Source organism: Onychostoma macrolepis, chromosome 14 (genome assembly GCF_012432095.1).
Source record: "Onychostoma macrolepis isolate SWU-2019 chromosome 14, ASM1243209v1, whole genome shotgun sequence".
In the NCBI taxonomy this organism is placed as follows: Eukaryota; Metazoa; Chordata; class Actinopteri; order Cypriniformes; family Cyprinidae; genus Onychostoma; species Onychostoma macrolepis.
In genome coordinates this window covers 6,249,005-6,268,846 of record NC_081168.1, presented here as the reverse complement: position 1 = coordinate 6,268,846, position 19,842 = coordinate 6,249,005, and the positions used below count along the sequence as shown (strand labels likewise).

General features: G+C 37.3%; 1 protein-coding gene across 12 annotated transcripts in view; it reads right to left on the bottom strand.

Annotated features, from left to right (window-relative positions):
- The window catches only part of mid2 (midline 2), a 156,537-nt gene that overhangs the window by 45,553 nt on the left and 91,142 nt on the right, over positions 1-19,842 (bottom strand). For 8 of the 12 annotated variants that reach the window (XM_058797639.1, XM_058797640.1, XM_058797646.1 and 5 more), the window contains one exon: positions 18,100-18,808. In XM_058797639.1, the coding sequence (XP_058653622.1) occupies positions 18,100-18,808 (709 nt within the window). Of the gene's footprint in view, positions 1-18,099; positions 18,849-19,842 lie in introns of all 12 variants that reach the window. The other 4 variants (XM_058797643.1, XM_058797644.1, XM_058797645.1 and 1 more) reach the window with 1 other exon arrangement.

The following is a 19,842-nucleotide window of genomic DNA, read 5'->3' as shown; positions in this document are numbered from 1 at the left end:
TCTCTAATCTCTAATCTTTCAATCTCAGATCACATTTTTACTTTTTCCAGTTATTACACCACACAAAATTGTGATATACTGTATGAGTACTTTTTTCTGCTTTCTGACAGCCATTTATTAGGATGTTTGAGGCTAAAAATGCAAGCATTTCACAAAATGCAAATATAATTTTAAAACTGCATCCTTACCAATTACAGTCTAGTATCCCCCTTAATATGAGAAAAAACCCCAAAAAACATTCCAAACTTACCACAGTAAATCAAGACAGATCTGTACACAAGCATCCATATAGCTACATCTGCTTCTGGCAGCCTGTTTGCTGCTGCCTCCCACAAGGAAAAAAACACACAATTTCAAATAGCAGATGAATAAAGCACAACACAAAAAAATTGCACTGACATCTCCTGATTCATCACAGCAATCCTGACAAAAAGATTTCAGAGGCAGCCGTCCCTAACACACTAAAGCTCTGACCTCAGCAGCACTATAATCTAGAGCTGGACTGAAAGGTGACTTGAAATTCAGCCGGTCATTGCTGTTGTGAGTTGTACTCAGTGGCCTGCAGAATACAGAACGACTTCACACAGACAAAACTTCTCTGAAGTGTAAACATGTTTTCAAAGGCGGATAAAAAGGAGTGTTGATGCCAAGAGTGACAAGTGCTGCTTTCTTTAAGGGTTCACAGCAAAGACACGGCCTAGTTCTCAAACCGCAGGAGACCGAGATGGGCATTTGAGATGCACAACAGGGACGACTGTAGTCTCACAGCAGCAACAGACACAGAAACTACTGTATCACCGCTCCAAACTACAGTTCTTAGTGTCTAATTGGCTACATAAGAGTGAAAAATCCCTTTGATGGGCCTTAGAAACACTCTGGATGGTAGTCTCCGAACCACACAGCACTTTATGAGATATTCTGTCAGAACTGTGTGATCTGGGTTTTAAAAACGCAAGCGAGCTATAATGACAACAGATGCTGAGTCGTGAAAGCCTCTGCAGAACATCCAAACCAATAGATGTTTGTCTGTAATAAATACTACTGAGAAATGCTTGAGCCAGACGAGGCACTAACTGCAGCTCGAGACATGCCATTTCTGAACAATCTGTAGGAAGGCATCAAGAAAACAACGAACAGTGGCTCTGTTGTGCCTTCATAACATTACATCAATCAAGGTTTGAAATGTTGTCGACTATGAGTATAAAATTTTAACAAGTCTTGAAATAACTGTTATTTTAATATTATTCATATACTATTATATTTTGAAAGCTCTTTTTTGTTTATAATCTGTTTTAATTTTTGTTTTCAGTTTCCATAATTGTTTTTATGTGCTTTCATGATTTTTATTTTATTATTTGTTTTCTATTTAACTTAAGTTTATTTTTATTTCAGTTTAGTAATTCAACTTAAACTTATAGTTAAATTTCAAATGCAATATTTCTCATTTTCATCATGTTTTTTTTTTTTTTTTTTTAAAGGGGTGGTTGACTGTTTTTTTTTCTAGGCTTGATTGTGTTTATGGGGTGAAATCTAACATGTGTTAATGCTTTGCTTGTTAAAAAACACTTTATTTCACACCGCTATGTCCCTTCTCTGATAAACGAGCTGATCATTTCCTGCTTTCATGAAGCCCCTCCCTAAGAAATACACGATGGGCTCTGATTGGTTAGCTGGCCCAGTGTGTTGTGATTGGCTAAACTGCCTCTAAATGTCCCGCCCCTCACCTCAGCTGCATGTGCTCCGGTTGTATTGTAAACAATGGCGTCGTCTATATTGCTTATCAATTTGAGCCAGATTGAGACCCAGAGAATATTAGTGAAGAGGATGGTGCAGAACCTGTGCAAGCACAGCTTTTAATGGTAGGCCTATGTTTTTTGTTTGTTGTTGTCTCATACTTTTAGATACGCTGTTATTATGCTACTACTTATGTTAGCTTTTAACATGATTAAAGCTTTAATACAGTACGGCAATCGCATATGCGTCCATGTTTAACGCTTGTCATAGCTAAGCGTATAAATGAAACCGTTCAAGCTGAGCTGATGATCTGAATGAGAGAGAGAGAAAGAGATGCAGAGTATGTGCAGAGCTGGGCGACGCGAGGAACAGGATTGAGAACCGCTGCTTTAGAACATTGATTTTGAAACTTGTGAATCCATTAGAATCGTTAGAAGACAGAATCGCGATTCATACAGTATATGAATAGATTTTTACATGCACCCCTAGTTTTCTTCCTCCTCTCTAAAGCAGTACAGCATGGCCTCGCCCCCTTCGTTGCATGTTCCCGGGGGCGGGGTTTATCTGGGTTTATGATGTCACTAACCTGGAATTATTTTGTCATAGTCCCTTACCAGCCGTTCGCTGTAGGCGATGCTATGCTAATTCTGTAAAAGACAATTTCTCCCTTTGCATTGAACTATGAGCTTCGTAACTTTGCAGATGTTGTTTATGCTCACACAGCTACATTACACACTAACAAAAGTTAAAAAGTTGAAATCATATTACCCCTTTTTTAAGTTTAAAGGAATCATTCACCCAAAATGGAGAATTCTGTCATCATTTACTCACTCTCAAGTTGTTTCAAATCTGTATGCATTTCTTTCTCCTCCTCCTTTCCTTCTTTAATATTCTTCTTCTTTTTTTTTTTTCCACACCATGGAAGTCAACTGTGTCCATCAACTGTTCGGTTACAAATATTTTTCAAAATATCTTCTATTATGTTCAACAGAAAAAAGAAACTCATTCAGGTATTAAAAAACTTGAGAGTGAGTAAATGATGACAAAATATTAGTTTTTGGGTAAACTATCACTGACTACGTTTACATGGACATCGGTAATCTAATTATTTACCTTATTCTAAATAAGGCAGCATTATGATTAAGGTGTTACTTTTAGAATATTCCTTTCATGTTCCGTTTTACATGTTATAGTACATAGATCGATTAAATGGCACACATCATTACGTCCCCACGTGACACCATCCGACGTCCCCTCCAGAATTTCACGTATAAACATATAGTTCGTCTTCGTTATTTTGCCATATACAGTTTTGGGTGTTTCATTTGTTTATGGCGTTTTTTTATGTCTTTATTTAGATAGGACAGTATAGGAAGCAAAGTGGGTGAGAGAGAGGGGGATGGGATCGGGAAAGGTCCGCGAGCGGGGACTCGAACTCGGGACGCTTGAAGTGCAATGGCGCTGTATGTCGGCACACTGCTCACGAGGCCTTCCACGCCGACGTTGTTTCATTTTTAATTTTATGAAAGCTTCAAGTGCAGTTAATTATTTGTCATGCTATACGTGCAAACAGATGACGGCGTTATTGAAGCCATGCTCTTTTGTTTGCCATCAAACAGTTACCCACCCGTGTGTGTATCCTGTCGCAAAATGCGGCGAAAAGTCCTACACATTAAGGTGTGTACATGTCTACACTGCACTTCAATAATGCGACTAAAATAGGAATACTCCACATGTCTTAATTCGATTTCTGTTTACTTCGAATATGACTTTAGCCGGATTAAGGTAATCAAAAATCTCTGTTTACATGGTAGATTCTTAATCAGAGTATTGTCTTAATCATGTTAAAATCGGATTATTGTTGTCCATGTAAACATACTCACTGTTTGTTTTGGTGAAGTTTCACATGTAATATTTCTATTTTATTTTATTTCATAAAAACTATTTCTAATCATTTTAGCTTTGATTAACAATTACAACACTGCTTGAAAGTTTCACTTTATAATGTAGGAAATCCCTGTGCCAAATTATTTTCTAAAACAAATGTGAATCAAATCAATAATTGTCTTTCTATCGTACTGTAATTCCAGTCAGTGTGTCTGAATCTGTACTGCACTGGCAGCTCATTGGACTCTTGATACGTTTAGTACGATTAAGCAGATACCTGCATTGCTTCGGTGAAGAAAATGGCTTCTCGGACATCTGCTGAATGCTACACTGTAAAAAATGCTGCTGCAATTAGTTATAACAACTTAAAATTTGTTGAGATAACAAATATACAACTTAATTAAACTTAACTGAATTTTAAACAAAGTCAAGAAATGGCATATTTTTTTAGAAACGCATTATTACTTATTCTAACGTTGAATTTTAAGTTGTGATAACTAATTGCAGCAATAATTTTTTACAGTGTAGACGAAGTGTTAATAAACATTATGGTTAAAAATTGCTCAAAGTAAATAATGAGCTGCAATCTGCTAGATGTATAGCAGTGAACATTTAACAACTAATGGTACAAAACATACAAATTAATTCAACATGCAAATGGAACTTCGTACATCTTGTCTACGAGACAGTGCAGCAAAACTGGATTGCTCTCATTATAATCAATGAAGCTGTTTACACAGCAAGTGTGAGATGTTGCTCACTAGTAGTGTAACAAGAAAGACAGCAAGAGCAAAAATCTATCAGAGCTGCTCTGCTGGAGGAGGAAGAAGGTTATGTGAAACAAGCTACCAAGTACCTTTGTGTCAAGATATCGTTCCATTCCAGTACAGCTACCCCTTTCATTTTATGGACAAACTGAGACATTTTTCAAAATATCTTCTTTTGAGTTTTGGTTTGAAATGACATGAGGATGAGTAAATAATAACATTTAAGGCTGGGAAAGAGTGTCTCTTTTCAGTGTCTCCCCATATTTTTCAGAATCTCAAATACAGCATTTTTAAGAGGAAATGTCAAGTTAAAAAACAGTTCAACTTTTGACATGTAGCACAGAGGATCAATGTCAGCTTTAAATCAATGGACCAATCGGATGAATCTGGGGATGTGATGAGCGACTCAGTGCATTCAGTGTGTAGCAATAGGAGTTAATGTACCTCTAAACATGCCTTCTGTTCAGTTCCACTGAGATCTCGCTGCTTTTAACGCAAGAGCACATTCTGCACATTGTTTCTTCACAATACCTGCAGAACTTTTGATGATTGGATGTGTAGGTTTAGCTGGCATAGAACATGGGTGGGTATATGCAAATGTTGGGGGCGTAACTATTAGTGATGCCGACTGTAATGTCACAGTCGGTGTTATGTTCTGATTCGCCTATTTTTCAGTGGTCTTTTTCATTCACGAGATTAACATAAGAAGGAAGAAACAATGGTGTTTGAGGTTCACGGTTTGTCATTTCCATGTACAGAACCGTTATTATTCAACTTTGCCAAGGTAAATACAGTTTTCTATTCTATGGCACCTTTAATAAAATGTTCTAAAACAAAATAAACAATCAACCTTTCATTGTTTCATCTTGTCTGATGTTCACAAAGCAATCTTGTGAGAATTAACATGCTGGTAAAAATCTGCTCTCTGCAGCCCACATTTCATTACACTACTGCTGTACATCAAGTGTGGACTCTGATGAAAAAAAAAAAAAAAAAGTGTTATATTTTTTTTCACTGAGTGCTTTTTATTTTGAAAACATGCTGAATGAACAGATTACATTTTACTTATGATAAATAATTAGAATTTTTTTTAAACTGCTTTTAAATAGCATTTGTTACTTTTGTGGAAAAGCGGAAATGTTTTCAGTTTATTTATAGCATTTTGCATCTAATTTTACAGGATAGAGCATGAGACAACGCAGACTGGACTCAAACCCACATTCCCCTGAGTGCAGCAGCTTTTATGTGTCACGACACACAAGCTTGTAAACTACCCACTGTGCAATGGATTCAAACGAAGCATGTCATTTTGTGATTGGAGCAAGGAGACAAGAGGAAGTTACAAGTGATTGTACATTGTTCAAAGACTTGTCTGCTTCGTTCTTTGAACAATTTTTTCAAAAGAAAAAAAAAAGAATCAGATACAAGGACAATGTGCATTGTGCAAATTGTCAGCCTTTTTTTTTTAATGTGCACTGCAGGATTATAGATTCAATAATGCAAGCAAGACCACTATTTTACTGAATATTCAATACCAAATGTATGGTTATGCTTCATGTTAAGCATTTTATGCACACAAAATGAAATAGATGAGTATGAGTGAGAGCAAAGCATAAATGCAGTGCACAAACCTATTTAGGTGATTTCAAAATAGATCACTTATCTTGTGCAAACTGACGTTAAACATTGCATATGTCCAGAAACAATTACTTTATGGACATATGTCCTAAAAAGTAATCCCGTCCTAATACGGTTTAAGACATTTTTTTATTTGGGATTACAATCCAATGACATTTTCATAAAGCAACATACTAATCTTTGTATATCCTGCAAACAGTTGCTTAAGAATTTATGAAATTGTGTGTATGTGTGTGTATGTATACACACACACACACACACACACACATATATATACACACATTTATGAAATTGTGAATTTATGAAACACACACACACACACATTCGTTTTTGTGAAAAGTGGGGACATCCCATAGGCGTAATGGTTTTTATACTGTACTTACTGTATGTGCTATTGCATTATAAATATATAATATATATAAAAAAATATAAATTTTATACATTCTTAAGCAACTGTTTGATCTAAAATTACAAGCAAGGACTGCTAAAATCATCTTCTCCAATAAGGAAGCTTTCATACTAATAAATCACGGTGGTTAGCCTCTGGCGGGGGGTAAATACAAAATCCCATTTATAATTGACTTGTGCTGAAAATTTCACCGTTTACCTTGCTTCTCCGTACTGATAGGCAAAGGATTTTTGGACCACATTGTGATGCAGAATGCATAATTACGTAGACAGCACAAACTATTTTTACCTCCTCTAGTTCTAATCTTCTCGAATAATTAGCATGCATGGCACGAGGCTCAACGGTAGAGTCAAGATAAACAGACTGTATGATGGGAAATAAGCTCACTGCTGGGATTCTCCTGTGTGTGGCAGCATGGCAGATTTGTTGGACCCCGGGCTCTTTGACACTTGCACTACGGACAGCTGATAGGTGACATTTTTAACAGTCCATTAAAGATGGCTCTGGGAATAAAGCATGCATGAGGTGTCTGCTCTTTAAAGTGGGTTGAATAGGCAAAGAAAAAATCTCAGAAAACCTGAGAATGAAAATTCGGTCTGGGACCCACAATATATCTAATTTTCCAGACTCTTTCAAACGCATGAAATGAGTAAGACTTGAGAGCCAGGCATGCTCCAAGGACCAACTGTGCTAACTTAATATTTCCTCACTGAAGATAGAAAGCCTTATTTAAGTTTGTTCATAGAAGTTCATTGCATAAAGAATGGGATACTTAATCACATATCAAAAATTGAATAGTCCCTTCTGTCTACTTGTATTAATCGTTTAAACAACAGTAGTGTGGGCTAAAATAAAATTAAATAAAATGGATGGCTCATCCTGCACTACACCGATTTTTGCCCTTTAAATAAATAAATAAATAAATAAATAAATGCTGTTCTTTTTATTCAGTAAAAAACAGTTGTGCTGCTTTTTGTGTGATACATACAACTGTGATACAGCACAATTGTTTTTAACTTTGTTAATAATAGGAAATGTTTTTTGAGCAGCAAATCAGCACATTAGAATGATTATAGATCATGTGATACTGAAGACTGGAGTAATGATGCTGAAACTTCAGCTTTTCACAAATAAATTGTAAAATATATTAAAATAGAAATGAGTATAAACAGTATTAATAATTTACAATACTTTTTTTTTTTTTTTTTTTTTACAGAATTGTTCATTCACTAAGCATACAAGACTTTTTTTAAAAACATTAAATAACCTTAGTGACCCCCAAAATGTTTTTAAGGGATTATCCCATCGATATGCTCAAAATACTGTTAAAAAAACAATAAAACAGTGATTTTGTGGGGTCATTAAGTTCCATCTTGTCCGATGTTCACAGTGACCTTCATTGGTCTGTGATAAGACCAGGCTGTCTGTCCTCATCCCCGACTCACTGGCAGAAGTAGAGATAAGCTGAAGGGGAAGAATAGTTGGAGGGGGGTCTTGTCTTAGTCAATGAGTGTCCCGGGGCAGAAGGAGGAGGATTGGGATTCCTCAGGGAACAAGAAATGAGGAGAGAGGTCTCGGAAACACTGCAGACGTGCTCGTGGTCTCACACTCCCCGCTCTTGTCCTCTCTCAGGACAGGCAGCGTTCCTGGCAGCTGGACAACACGCTTCAGTCGCGCAGGATGAGCTGGAACGTCCGCTGCCTGTCCTGATGGAGAAAGGCTGCAGGAAATTCCTACCTTGGACTGTTTTCTGACATTCCGACTCTTGGCGGAAAAGCACCAAGCATCCCTAGCAGAGATAACGGATGACCCAAGTCACCTCAGTCTAAAACTGCTGGGATCAGAATAGCTCGGATGGAAGCGGATGCGGGGCGATTAAATGATTTTTGATCTTCGAAAACATGGCCGGAAAAGATGGAAAAGCAAAGCATTTTTGTTCACAATCGACCGTAACCCATGCAGAACACAGTAAAGAATGTATTAGGAGCCGCAGATCCTGAGAACTGTTGACTGACAAAGATGGAGGAATGCAGATAAATGTCACCACATCAAAGCCTGAACAAAACCAATTCTCAGGGAAAACCACAGCAAGGTCTGCGGAACAGAGAATCAGGGAGAAAAAAATGATAAAAGGCAGAGTTCATCCCCACATGAAAATGTTAAACACGTAGTACCTTCTTTCTTCTGTGTAACACTAAAGGAGAACTTCTGAGGAATGTACAGGTCGGTCTTTCCATGCAATTAAAATAAATGGGGATTATGGCTTTCAAGTTGCTAAAGGGATGCAAAAGCGCCAAAACATTTTATAAACATGGTCAATATGACTCATGCACTAAAAGGAGGATGTGATTTTGTATTTTTCAGTAGCTACTTTTAACAATAGCTTTTCTGGTAACAAGCTTGTTATTCAACATACTTTTTAAATGCACTGAAAACTCTGTCCAATTCATTTTAGTGAAACAATACATTTTGATGGTTCATTTAAGGAAATAAATATAAATCAATCACATAAAAGCACTGTATTTAAAGTATTCTGACAGCCTTGAGAGAGAAAAAGATAGAGATTGAATCACTGAACTCAAGATTGATTTATGAATGAATCATTCAGATAAAAAAATATTCTGACTCAAAAGAAAGAAGTTTTATTTATTTTTACATACAGCTATTGCATACCTTCAGAAGACTTTACAAATATGCACTTTTATGAACAAGTTTAACTCAGAAATTACTACTAAATTTTCCAAACAATTACAAATAAACAAATACAATTTGGACTTAAACTTGAAATTTTTAAGTGGAAAAATGTATAGTATTTTCTTTGTAAAACTTTAGTCTTTGTTTTTATTTTATAACTTTGTACAAGAGCAACAAGCAGAGGCATCAAAACGTCTCTTTTTGTTACACAGAAGACTGTAAGTCATACGGGTTTAGAAAGACATGAGGATGAGTTCATTTTGAGGTGAACTAATTCTTTAAAGTCGCTTTCCAAAGCAAAACACCCAGCGCAAATAACTTCACAGGACTTTGGAGTACAGCACCACAGCAAGCCAAATAAAGGTAGAACATGAATGCAAGAGACTTTACATGAATTACTAATACACAAATCCCATTTCAAAGAGGGGCAAGACTGAGTGGAATAATCTCCTAAAACCAGAGCCAGTACAGCTTTTAATCCCACTCTCTGAGCATTACTGATATTGTCCATCATGTATGCAGCTGGAAGATGATATATGTGGCGCTTTGCACTTCACACCACAGCGCAAAGCAGAGAAACACCACATTAGCCCCACGCACTCAAGAAACTCCTCAACCTGGAGACCAAAGTGGAGAGGAAAGGAGAAGGTGGTTCGCATTGTAAGGCTGATGACTCCACTTCACTGCTCTTAAAAGCTTTTCAGTTCCTCTCTGCATTAATTGTGTATGGGGAGCGCAAGGTTCAAAGCAGTTTAATAACACGCCTCTATATTCACCTCTGATAACCTGTCACTATATCTCTTCACAGCATGCACCATGCATTACATGTGGCCGTTTTTGCACGCAATCATGAGCCAGGTATGTGCAGGAGAGAGAAAAAAGCCCCTAAGAATGTCTCTGAATGCCTCTGTACAGAAACAACAAGCACTCTTGCTTCACTCGGTTCTCACGCAGCTGCAAAGCACTGGCACGCCTCCATACAGATGGGAGAGAAAAAGAAAAGAGACATGTTCCAAAAAGCAATAATAGCAGCAAAAACCATTAAAACACATTTTATTATAATGGATTATTACCAGAGTTGGGGAGTAACTGACTAAAAGGAGAAAAGCTACTAATTTAAATGTATTTTTCAGTAGCCTGACAGTAGCTCAGCTGCATTTAAAACAGAATAGCTTTTCTAGTAACAAGCTACTTTTTTTTCAACATATAGAGAAGTAGTGTGACAAAACTCTACATTACTATTTTTCTAATAAATTGAACAATCAGCTTCACAGTCAAGCTATCTGGGGTAAAACAGATACCGATTCATTTTTATATTTAGACTTATATTTAGAAAAGATATATGTGACCCTGGACCACAAAACCAGTCATAAGTAGCACGGGTATAGCCAAAAACACATTGTATGGGTCAAAATGATCGCTTTGTCTTTTATGCCAAAAATCATTAGGATATTTAAGTAAAGATAATGTTCCATGAAGATATTTGGTCAAATTCCTACTGTAAATATATCAAAACTTAATTTTTGATTAGTAATATGCATTGCTAAGAAGTTCATTTGGACAACTTTAAAGGCAATTTTCTCAGTATTTAGATTTTTTTGCACCCTCAGATTCCAGATTTTCAAATAGTTGTATCTCGTCCAAATATTATCCGATCCTAACAAACCATACATCAATGGAAAGCTTATTTATTCAGCTCTCAGTTTCAAAAAATTTACCCTTATGACTGGTTTTGTGGTCCATGGTCACATACAGTATTATTTTGTAGCAAATATACACAATAATACATATTTCAGAATAATTTTCTAATATGTACTGCAATATTTTTACTAAACTTATACAATATTTAAGTCAAATGCTGCTGTTCATTATTATTATTATTATTATTAATATTGTTACAGATTTTTTACATTAGTAATTTTAGTTTTTAGGTAATTGTAAATTAATCTGTTACAAATTTTAAAAACAATAATATACATAAATACACAGCATACATGCATATATATTTTGAATTATTTTGTAAAATCTATCCAGCCATCCATCTAATAACATAAATAAATACTCTTTTGCTTTGTAGCAATACAATAAGAACAGAGAATACTTTTCTGATATGTATCACAATATTTTGTAAAATTATATTAAAATTTTTTTTAGATAAAAAAAGTTTTTTTGTAGTTACTGTAAATTCATTTGTAAACTGTGACAAATATTATATACACAAATTATGAATAAAAAGTGATAATTAAAGGCTTAATTTAGATTTTGGTAAAAATTGCAAGTCATAGTCTTTAGCTTTGACCCAGTAACTGGCTTTTATGGTAACAAGCTAGAATTTCAAAATATGTTCCCAACACTGACTATTACAATAAAATAGTTTTGATATTGAGGGTCATAGTCACTGTCCTCTGAATACGGGTGAGTGCATACAAAATCTGTAGCTTCCATTACTCTAAATGAGGAGTATTTCCATAGTGCTTAAATTTATAAGCATGACGTATTGCCTCCTGCATTATCTCCTCTGAACACCTTGGGCTAAAGGACCACACCAGGCCAACGTGGCCACAGTAGGGAAATCTGGCAGAGGCTAAGGTGGAAGGAAAGCCTAGTTCATATCAAGCACCTTTTCAGCTGACTTGCTCTTTTGGCTTTGAAAACTGTCTTTTAGGAAAATGACCCCAGCGGCCTACTGATGGCTCACTGAATGCAGCAGAATTGGGCGAGTTGGTGTCTGCTGAGCAGGGCTCATATATCTGTGAGAAGATAGACGACTTCCCTAAGGAGCTTAGAGTAAGAAGCCCGACCGCCAAACGGGGTGGAACTTTAATCAAAGCTGACTGCTGCGACTTGCAACTTTTCCGAAATAGAAATTAAGCCTTTAATCGCTACTTTTTTTTCATATTTTGTGTTTTGGCCCTGTAAAACCTAATCCCTGAGCGTTTGCGAGAGTGCTGTCATGCTTTGAAGGCCTCGCTGTCCGGCGTTACTCATGTAAGTCACGTTCAAACGCAGGAGACGGGGTGGGATCAATAGGCGAATGGAAGATGCACGCTGAGTGCAATGGACAGTGGACGCCTAAACATAATATTTGTCTTGGCTCCTTTCTGCAGTTGTTTAGAAGTGAAGAGTGCGTGAAGAGGTGTTGATGAGGTTTTAAAAGAATGGCAGCTCATTAGCTTCCTGAAGTATAGCACACAAAGACTGAAGTACCTGCTCTTCAATCAATTAGCTGCCTGTAACAAGCGTGTGAGAGCATCAACACTGAAAACCAAAAAGATTTTTTACACACTGCCATTCAAAAGTTTGAGGTCGTAAGATTTTTTTAATAGTTTTTGAAAGAAGCCTCCTAGGCTCATCAAGGCTAAATTCATTTCATCTAAAGTACAGTAAAACATTAATATTGTGAAAATATTATATTACTGTGTTATATATTAAATCATATTCTATATTATATTGTTACAATTATTTACAGTATTATTACAATTTAAAATACGTTTTGTATTTCAATATATTTTAACGGCATTTATTCTTTGATGACAAAGCTATTTATTTATGTATTTATTTATTTACAATCTTCAGTGTCACGTAATTCCTATAATTTAATTAATATAAATATAATTAATTCTAATATGCTGATTTGATGCACAGGAAACATCACTTATTATGTATTATTTCATATTCATGGATGTACAGTATCTCACAGAAGTGAGCACACCCCTCACATTTTTGTAAATATTTTATTATATCTTTTCATGTGACAACACTGAAGAAATTATACTTTGCTACAATGTAAAGTAGTGAGTGTACAGCTTGTATAACAGTGTAAATTTGCTGTCCCCTCAAAATAACTCAACACACAGCCATTAATGTCTAAACCGCTGGCCACAAAAGTGAGTACACCCCTAAGTGAAAATGTCCAAATTGGGCCCAATTAGCCATTTTCTCTCCCCGGTGTCATGCGACTCGTTAGTGTTACAAGGTCTCAGGTGTAAATGGGGAGCAGGTGTGTTAAATTTGGTGTTATTGCTCTCACTCTCTCATACTGGTCACTGGAAGTTCAACATGGCACCTCATGGCAAAGAACTCTCTGAGGATCTGAAAAAAGAATTGTTTCTCTACATAAAGATGGCGTATTGCTATAAGAAGATTGCCAAGACCCTGAAACTTAGCTGCAGCACGGTGGCCATGACCATACAGCGGTTTAACAGGACAGGTTCCACTCAGAACAGGCCTCTGCATGGTCGACCAAAAAAATTGAGTGCACGTGCTCAGCATCATATCCAGAGATTGTGTTTGGGAAATAGGCGTATGAGTGCTGCCAGCATTTCTGCAGAGGTTGAAGCGGTGGGGGGTCAGCCTGTCAGTGCTCAGACCATACATCACACACTGCATCAAATTGGTCTGCATGGCTGTCGTCCCAGAAGGAAGCCTCTTCTAAAGATGATGCACAATGTGACGCAAACAGTTTGCTGAAGACAAGCAGACTAAGGACATGGATTACTGGAACCATGTCCTGTGGTCTGATGAGACCAAGATAATCTTATTTGGATCAGATGTGTGGTGGCAAGCGTGTGTGGTGTCAACCAGGTGAGGAGTACAAAGGCAAGTGTGTCTTGCCTACAGTCAAGCATGGTGGTGGGAGTGTCATGGTCTGGGGCTGCATGAGTGCTGCCGGCACTGGGGAGCTACAGTTCATTGAGGGAATCATGAATGTCAACATGTACTGTGACATACTGAAGCAGAGCATGATCCCCTCCCTTCGGAGACTGGGCCGCAGAGCAGTATTCCAACGTGATAACGACCCCAAACACTTGCTAAAGAAGCTGAGGGTAAAGGTGATGAACTGGCCAAGCATGTCTCCAGATCTAAACCCTATTGAGCATCTGTGGGGCATCTTCAAACGGAAGGTGGAGCAGCACAAGGTCTCTAACATCCACCAGCTCCGTGATGTCGTCATGGAGGAGTGGAAGAAGACTCCAGTGGCAACCTGTGAAGCTCTGGTGAACTCCATGCTCAAGAGGATTAAGGCAGTGCTGGAAAATAATGGTGGCCACACAAAATATTGACACTTTGGGCCCAATTTGGACATTTTCACTTAGGGGCGTACTCACTTTTGTGGCCAGCGGTTTAGACATTAATGGCTGTGTGTTGAGTTATTTTGAGGGGACAGCAAATTTACACTGTTAAACAAGCTGTAGACTCACTACTTTACATTGTAGCAAAGTGTCATTTCTTCAGTGTTGTCACATGAAAAGATATAATAAAATATTTACAAAAATGTGAGGGGTGTATTCACTTCTGTGAGATACTGTATTGCATTGTATATTACAATTTGCAATGTTGTGCTGTTTAATATTAATTTTTTTGCAGAGTTCAAAAGAATTGCATTTACTTAAAATAGATTTTTTTTGAAGCAATTTTATACATAACCTACTATTCCCAGACTTTTGAACGATAATGTGGTTAGCTGAATTAAATGTACTTTTGCTATGAAGAAAATGAACCAGATGCAAATTGAAGTATAATCTTAAAGTATACTTTATATACAGTACGTGGGGAAAACATAAGGTTGTGCATAGTTGAAAGCAACATAAATCTCCATGATGTTTTTTAATTCTACAAAAACAATTTCATCATAGGTAAAACTAAGCATAGCTGTAAACACAACTATAATCTCTATTACTTTCTAATGAGAACTACTTACAGTTATCATAAGCCTCCGTTCTCAGGCCTACATAATTAAATATTTAATTCAATTAAATAGCCCCAAACTTAATGTGTCTCTTCATTTCTTAATAATTACCTAACATGCAGTAAGTTCTGTTCAAAACACATTCTAAAAACACTTATTTAGCAGAAAGGAAAACTTGAATCATAAGAGCAAAATATGAACAAAAAAAATTACTTTTTTCAGGACATAAGCATGTGCAAACCTATACCTCACTACAACTTCATTGCAGGAGAGCCAGCGGTTTGGCTTCACAATAACTGTAATATGCAATTCTGTGACTGTTGACTAGGAAACGGCAGAGCTCATCTAAACGCGTGGAACAGTTTGAATCATCATCATCCACCGTGAAGCTTACGTACAAACAAGGATTTCTCATTTTATTTGAGCCGGAAGAAGATTAAAAGTTTGAAGCCCTGAGCCCTGACGGCGTCTTTGCTCTCTCTCTCTTCAGGTTGTGGATTGGAAGTTCAAAGTTAGACAGGTTCAAAGCTTCGGCAGGGGAACATTCAAATAAGCCTCTGCAACGTAGATACAAACCCCAATCCAGACGTTTTGCATTAAAAGTGCATTAAAGTGCATTTTAGACCTGGCGTCTTATTTTAGGCCTAGCACAACTTTTTTAAAACGGAACGAGTCAAGACTGTTACAGTTTCCGTGCGGAATGTGTACAACAAGCATCTACGGCACAAGAGGTAATTATGGATAAAACATTCCAGTGAGTAATTCTAAACCAAAGTAATCCTCTCAGTCCGCCGGGATTCCTAGAGGAAATTAAATGTCGATCTTGATGCTGTAACCTTTGCATACTGCCAGCCTCTTTTCTGTTTCCCTGCAAGAAGACCTTGGGACAAAAGAGGAGCAACTTTCTCAGGTATCGACTTTCAGCAACACACAATGAACTCCATCTAGCACAATCCAGGCAGTTTCAGCAGAGCTGCGTTCGTTTTCTTCAAAAACCAGATGGGCCGAGCGTCAATGATCGGAATTTCCTTTGTGCGAGCTGGTGTGAACAAAGAGGTCAACCGGGATACGAGATCACAGGGAGATCACATGTGCCCTCTATGCTTGCTATTATAAAGCTGATGCAGAAGTCAATGGCGGCCTATTCATGGGAGTGAGATTACAACAGTGTAGAGGCCTCTACGTGGGCTCGTATTTACAAATCCATCCCATGAGAACTTAACAAGCACATAACGCTAGCGGCCTTAACTCGCTCTTCTCTTCTAACTCGACCTTCGCAGGGATAATTGAGGTAATGGGAGGCTGATCTTGAGGAAACTTGCTCTGAAGTTATGGTGGCATTGAAAAAACAAGGCACGGATGTAATTCTGGCCTTCTGCAGCTGTGAATGATTATACTGACAGGCGCGAGTGTATTCACAGGTTGGGAGCTCTGTGTGAGCTTCTGTATTTTAGCCCTGATTCAGCAATCAGGGTCTTTGTAGCAGGTCAGCATTGCGTTTCAGTGCCGAACAGAGAATGGCTTTAGGGACTGCAGACTCATCTAATATGATAATGAGTTGTGCTCAAAGGAACAGCTGGGCAGTTCTGGCTGCTACTATGCATGAAGCGTTCCACTATGAAGGCCAACAAATATCGCAAAGAATGAGTTAGGTTGATGCTAATGAAATGAAATTAGCTTACTGAAGAAGAAAAACAAGTTTGCATAAATGATGGTTACAATACATGATGCAGAGGACAACAAAGATTTTACCAAAGAGATCACCTTGAACTATTTCACTCAAAATCAGTCAACATGAACCCTTTCTATTGCTCACTTAGAGGAGTCTGAGCTGTTTCTTTAATAAAGAGCTAATAGTGAAAACAGCTGTGGAAGGCAAGACACTGCAGGCAAAAACACTTTTTTCATGCACTGGTCAAATTGAGATTTTGGACTATTTGGCTTTTTCTTCAGTGGAAAGAAAACATCCAAAATACATTTTTATCTTATTGCACTTTACCTATTTGTGTCTGTAGATTTAAATTTAAAAGCTGCTTTCTCCACTTTACTAGCATTACATACACAAAACCTTTACAGCTTTATTCCCATGTACATTCTGTACGGTTTTCACAGAGGGATTTGTTCATTTTTCAAATGGTTCGTATTGGTAAATTTTTTCTGCCTGTTGACATTATTTTCTGATTTATGGAGTGAGAAAAAAAAAAAGGTATAAAAAATGACAATATGTCAACAAAATGAAACAAACTTTGAACCTCGCTTTATCCAATGTTTAGATTTCTGTTCTGGAAATGTATGCAAATTAGTGCATATTTAAAGGAAAAGTTCACCCAAAAATGAAAATTTGCTGAAAATTTACTGAACCTCAGGCCATCCAAGGTTTAAATGAATTTGTTTCTTCATTGTAACAGATTTGGAGAAATTTTGCATTGCATCACTTGTTCACCAGTGGATCGTCTGCAGTGAATGGGTGCCGTCAGAATGCGAGTCCAAACAGCAGATTAAAAACATCACAGTAATCCACACCACTCCAGTACATCAAATAATGTCTTAATGTTTGTAAGAAACAAATAACAAAAGAAGGTGTTTTAACTTTAAACCATCTCTTTTGTGCAAAATCCAAAAATAACACTTCCTCCAGAGAAAAAGTTCACCGTCTGTTGTGCTTGTACACCCACATTATTGTTTAAAACTGTTTTAGGCAGTTTTTGCTCAAAAATGGTACTTGATCTGTGCATATTTCTCTCCTGATGCAGACGAGATGACTTTTACACTGGAGAAAAAAATATTATGGATAGAGGACTCCTATATTGAAGCTAAAAAAAAATCTTAATTATGAATTTGTTTAATACACAGATTCAGCTTTTCACTTCACGAGATGTTAACTGATGGACTGGAGTGGTGTGGATTATTGTGATGTTTTTATCAGCTGTTTGGACTCTCATTCTGACGGCACCCATTCACTGCAAGAGGACCTGTTGGTGAGCAAGTGATGTAATGCTACATTTCTCCAAATCTGTTCTGATGAAAAAACAAATTCATCTACATCTTGGATGTCCTGAGGACAAGTACATTTTCAGCAAATTTTAATTTTTGTGTTAACTGTTCCTTTAATTAAACAATGCCTCATATGCATATTTAAAAATTACATTACGGAAAACTTGTAACACTAAGAAGATTGCAATTCTTCATGTAATCAACTGGGGAAGCATAGTTATATCTATTAGTTACATTTTTTATATTACCTGGGGTGTCTTGCCTTGAGAATCAAGTTCAGGACTCACCTTGAGCTTGTCGAAGCGATCGCTAAGCGAGGTGACCTGATGCTCGCGGTGCCGTCCCACTAGTTTACAGAGAGCGCAGATCAGCTGGTCATCCACCACGCAGTACATGTTGACCTTCTCGTTCTCGTGCTCCAGGCAGGCCAGCCCACGCAGCTGAGCGTCCGCCACTGGCTCCACCAGACGATGGCTAGTGAAGGGCTTCTTATTGGGGTGTGTGGCCCGCAGGCAGCGGTCACAGTACGACACCTCGCACGTGACGCATGTCTTGACGGCCTCCCGCGGGGGCTCCTGATCGCAGAACTGGCAGCCGACACGCTCTAGGGACATGGCGCTACTGGCGGGGCTGCCCCTCGCGCTCCCGCCGAGCGTGGCACTGTAGGGTCGCGGCCGGCGACTCTCGTTGGGGGAGTTGGGCCCGCTGACGGAGGCCTTCTGGAAGCGGTCAATGATGTTCTGCAGCGTCACATTGCGCTTCAGGCCCTCCAGGCCGCGCTGGTTGAGCGTGATGACGTAACGGCAGGTGGGGCACTGGAAGGCGGAGATGGACTCGAGAGGCTTGGTGCTGGAGCAGTGCGAGACCAGGATGCGGTGGGCGCAGTTGAAGCACAGGCTGTGGGCGCAGGGCAGCAGGAGGGGGTCCTCAAACAATTCCAGGCAGATTGGACACGTCAGCTCGGACTCCAGTGTTTCCATCTTCAGTTGAACCGATCTAAAGGTGACATCAAATCCCACAGAAGCTGGTCAGTCACCTGTGCGGCGGATAGCTACGGGTTAGTGGCAAGCAACTTTAGTATGGCAAAAGCAGCAGAAAGAGAAATTCCGCTCAAAAAAGTTTGTGACCAAAGTATTTAAATCAGCATATTGCTAACGATAAACTACATACTGAAAAAGAAAATCTAAACTGAAAATAAACTTTCATCATGAAATTATATTTTTATATATTATATTATATTATAGCCATAAAGAATACAAATCTTAAATTAAAAACTAAATGTATTGAAAAAGTTAAACTAAGCTGAAACTAGAGAAAATAAACTTTCATCATGACTTTCTGTTTTTAATAGAAAAATATTATATTATATTAAGTCATGAAAATAAAATAAAAACACTACAAATCAAAACTAAATATACTGAATAAAAACTAGAAAATGAATTTTTATTATTAATTATATTTATTTTTATTTAAATTCATACATATCTTCATATATTATATTAATACTAAACTTCAAAATTCTAAAAATACTAAAATTCAAAACTAAGTACACTGAAAAGAAAAGGCTGAAACTAGAGAAAACAAACTTTTATCATGAAATTTATATATTTTTTGTATAAAAATATATTATATCATAAAGCTCAAACTAAAGAAAATAAACTTGTATCATGAAATGTATTTTTCATTTTTGTAGAGAAATATATTATATCATATTATAATATAGCCATAAAATCAAATATTAAAAATAACTAAAACCTAAATAGAGCAGAAATTTTAATATTACATTATATTATATTATATTACTACTATATTTCTTTTTCTTTTTCATCACTGTTTTGGTTGTGTATTGATTCTGGGGTAATGTATGTATAAGAATTATTCCAATAAAGTGAAATTGAACACTGAACTAAGCTAAATTTGTGATGACAAAAGCTAAATTAGAAAATAAATCAAACTAAAATAACCCTGATGACAACTGGAAAAAAGAGGAGAAAAATATTGATTTTGAGCGGAAAATCACGAGAGTTGTA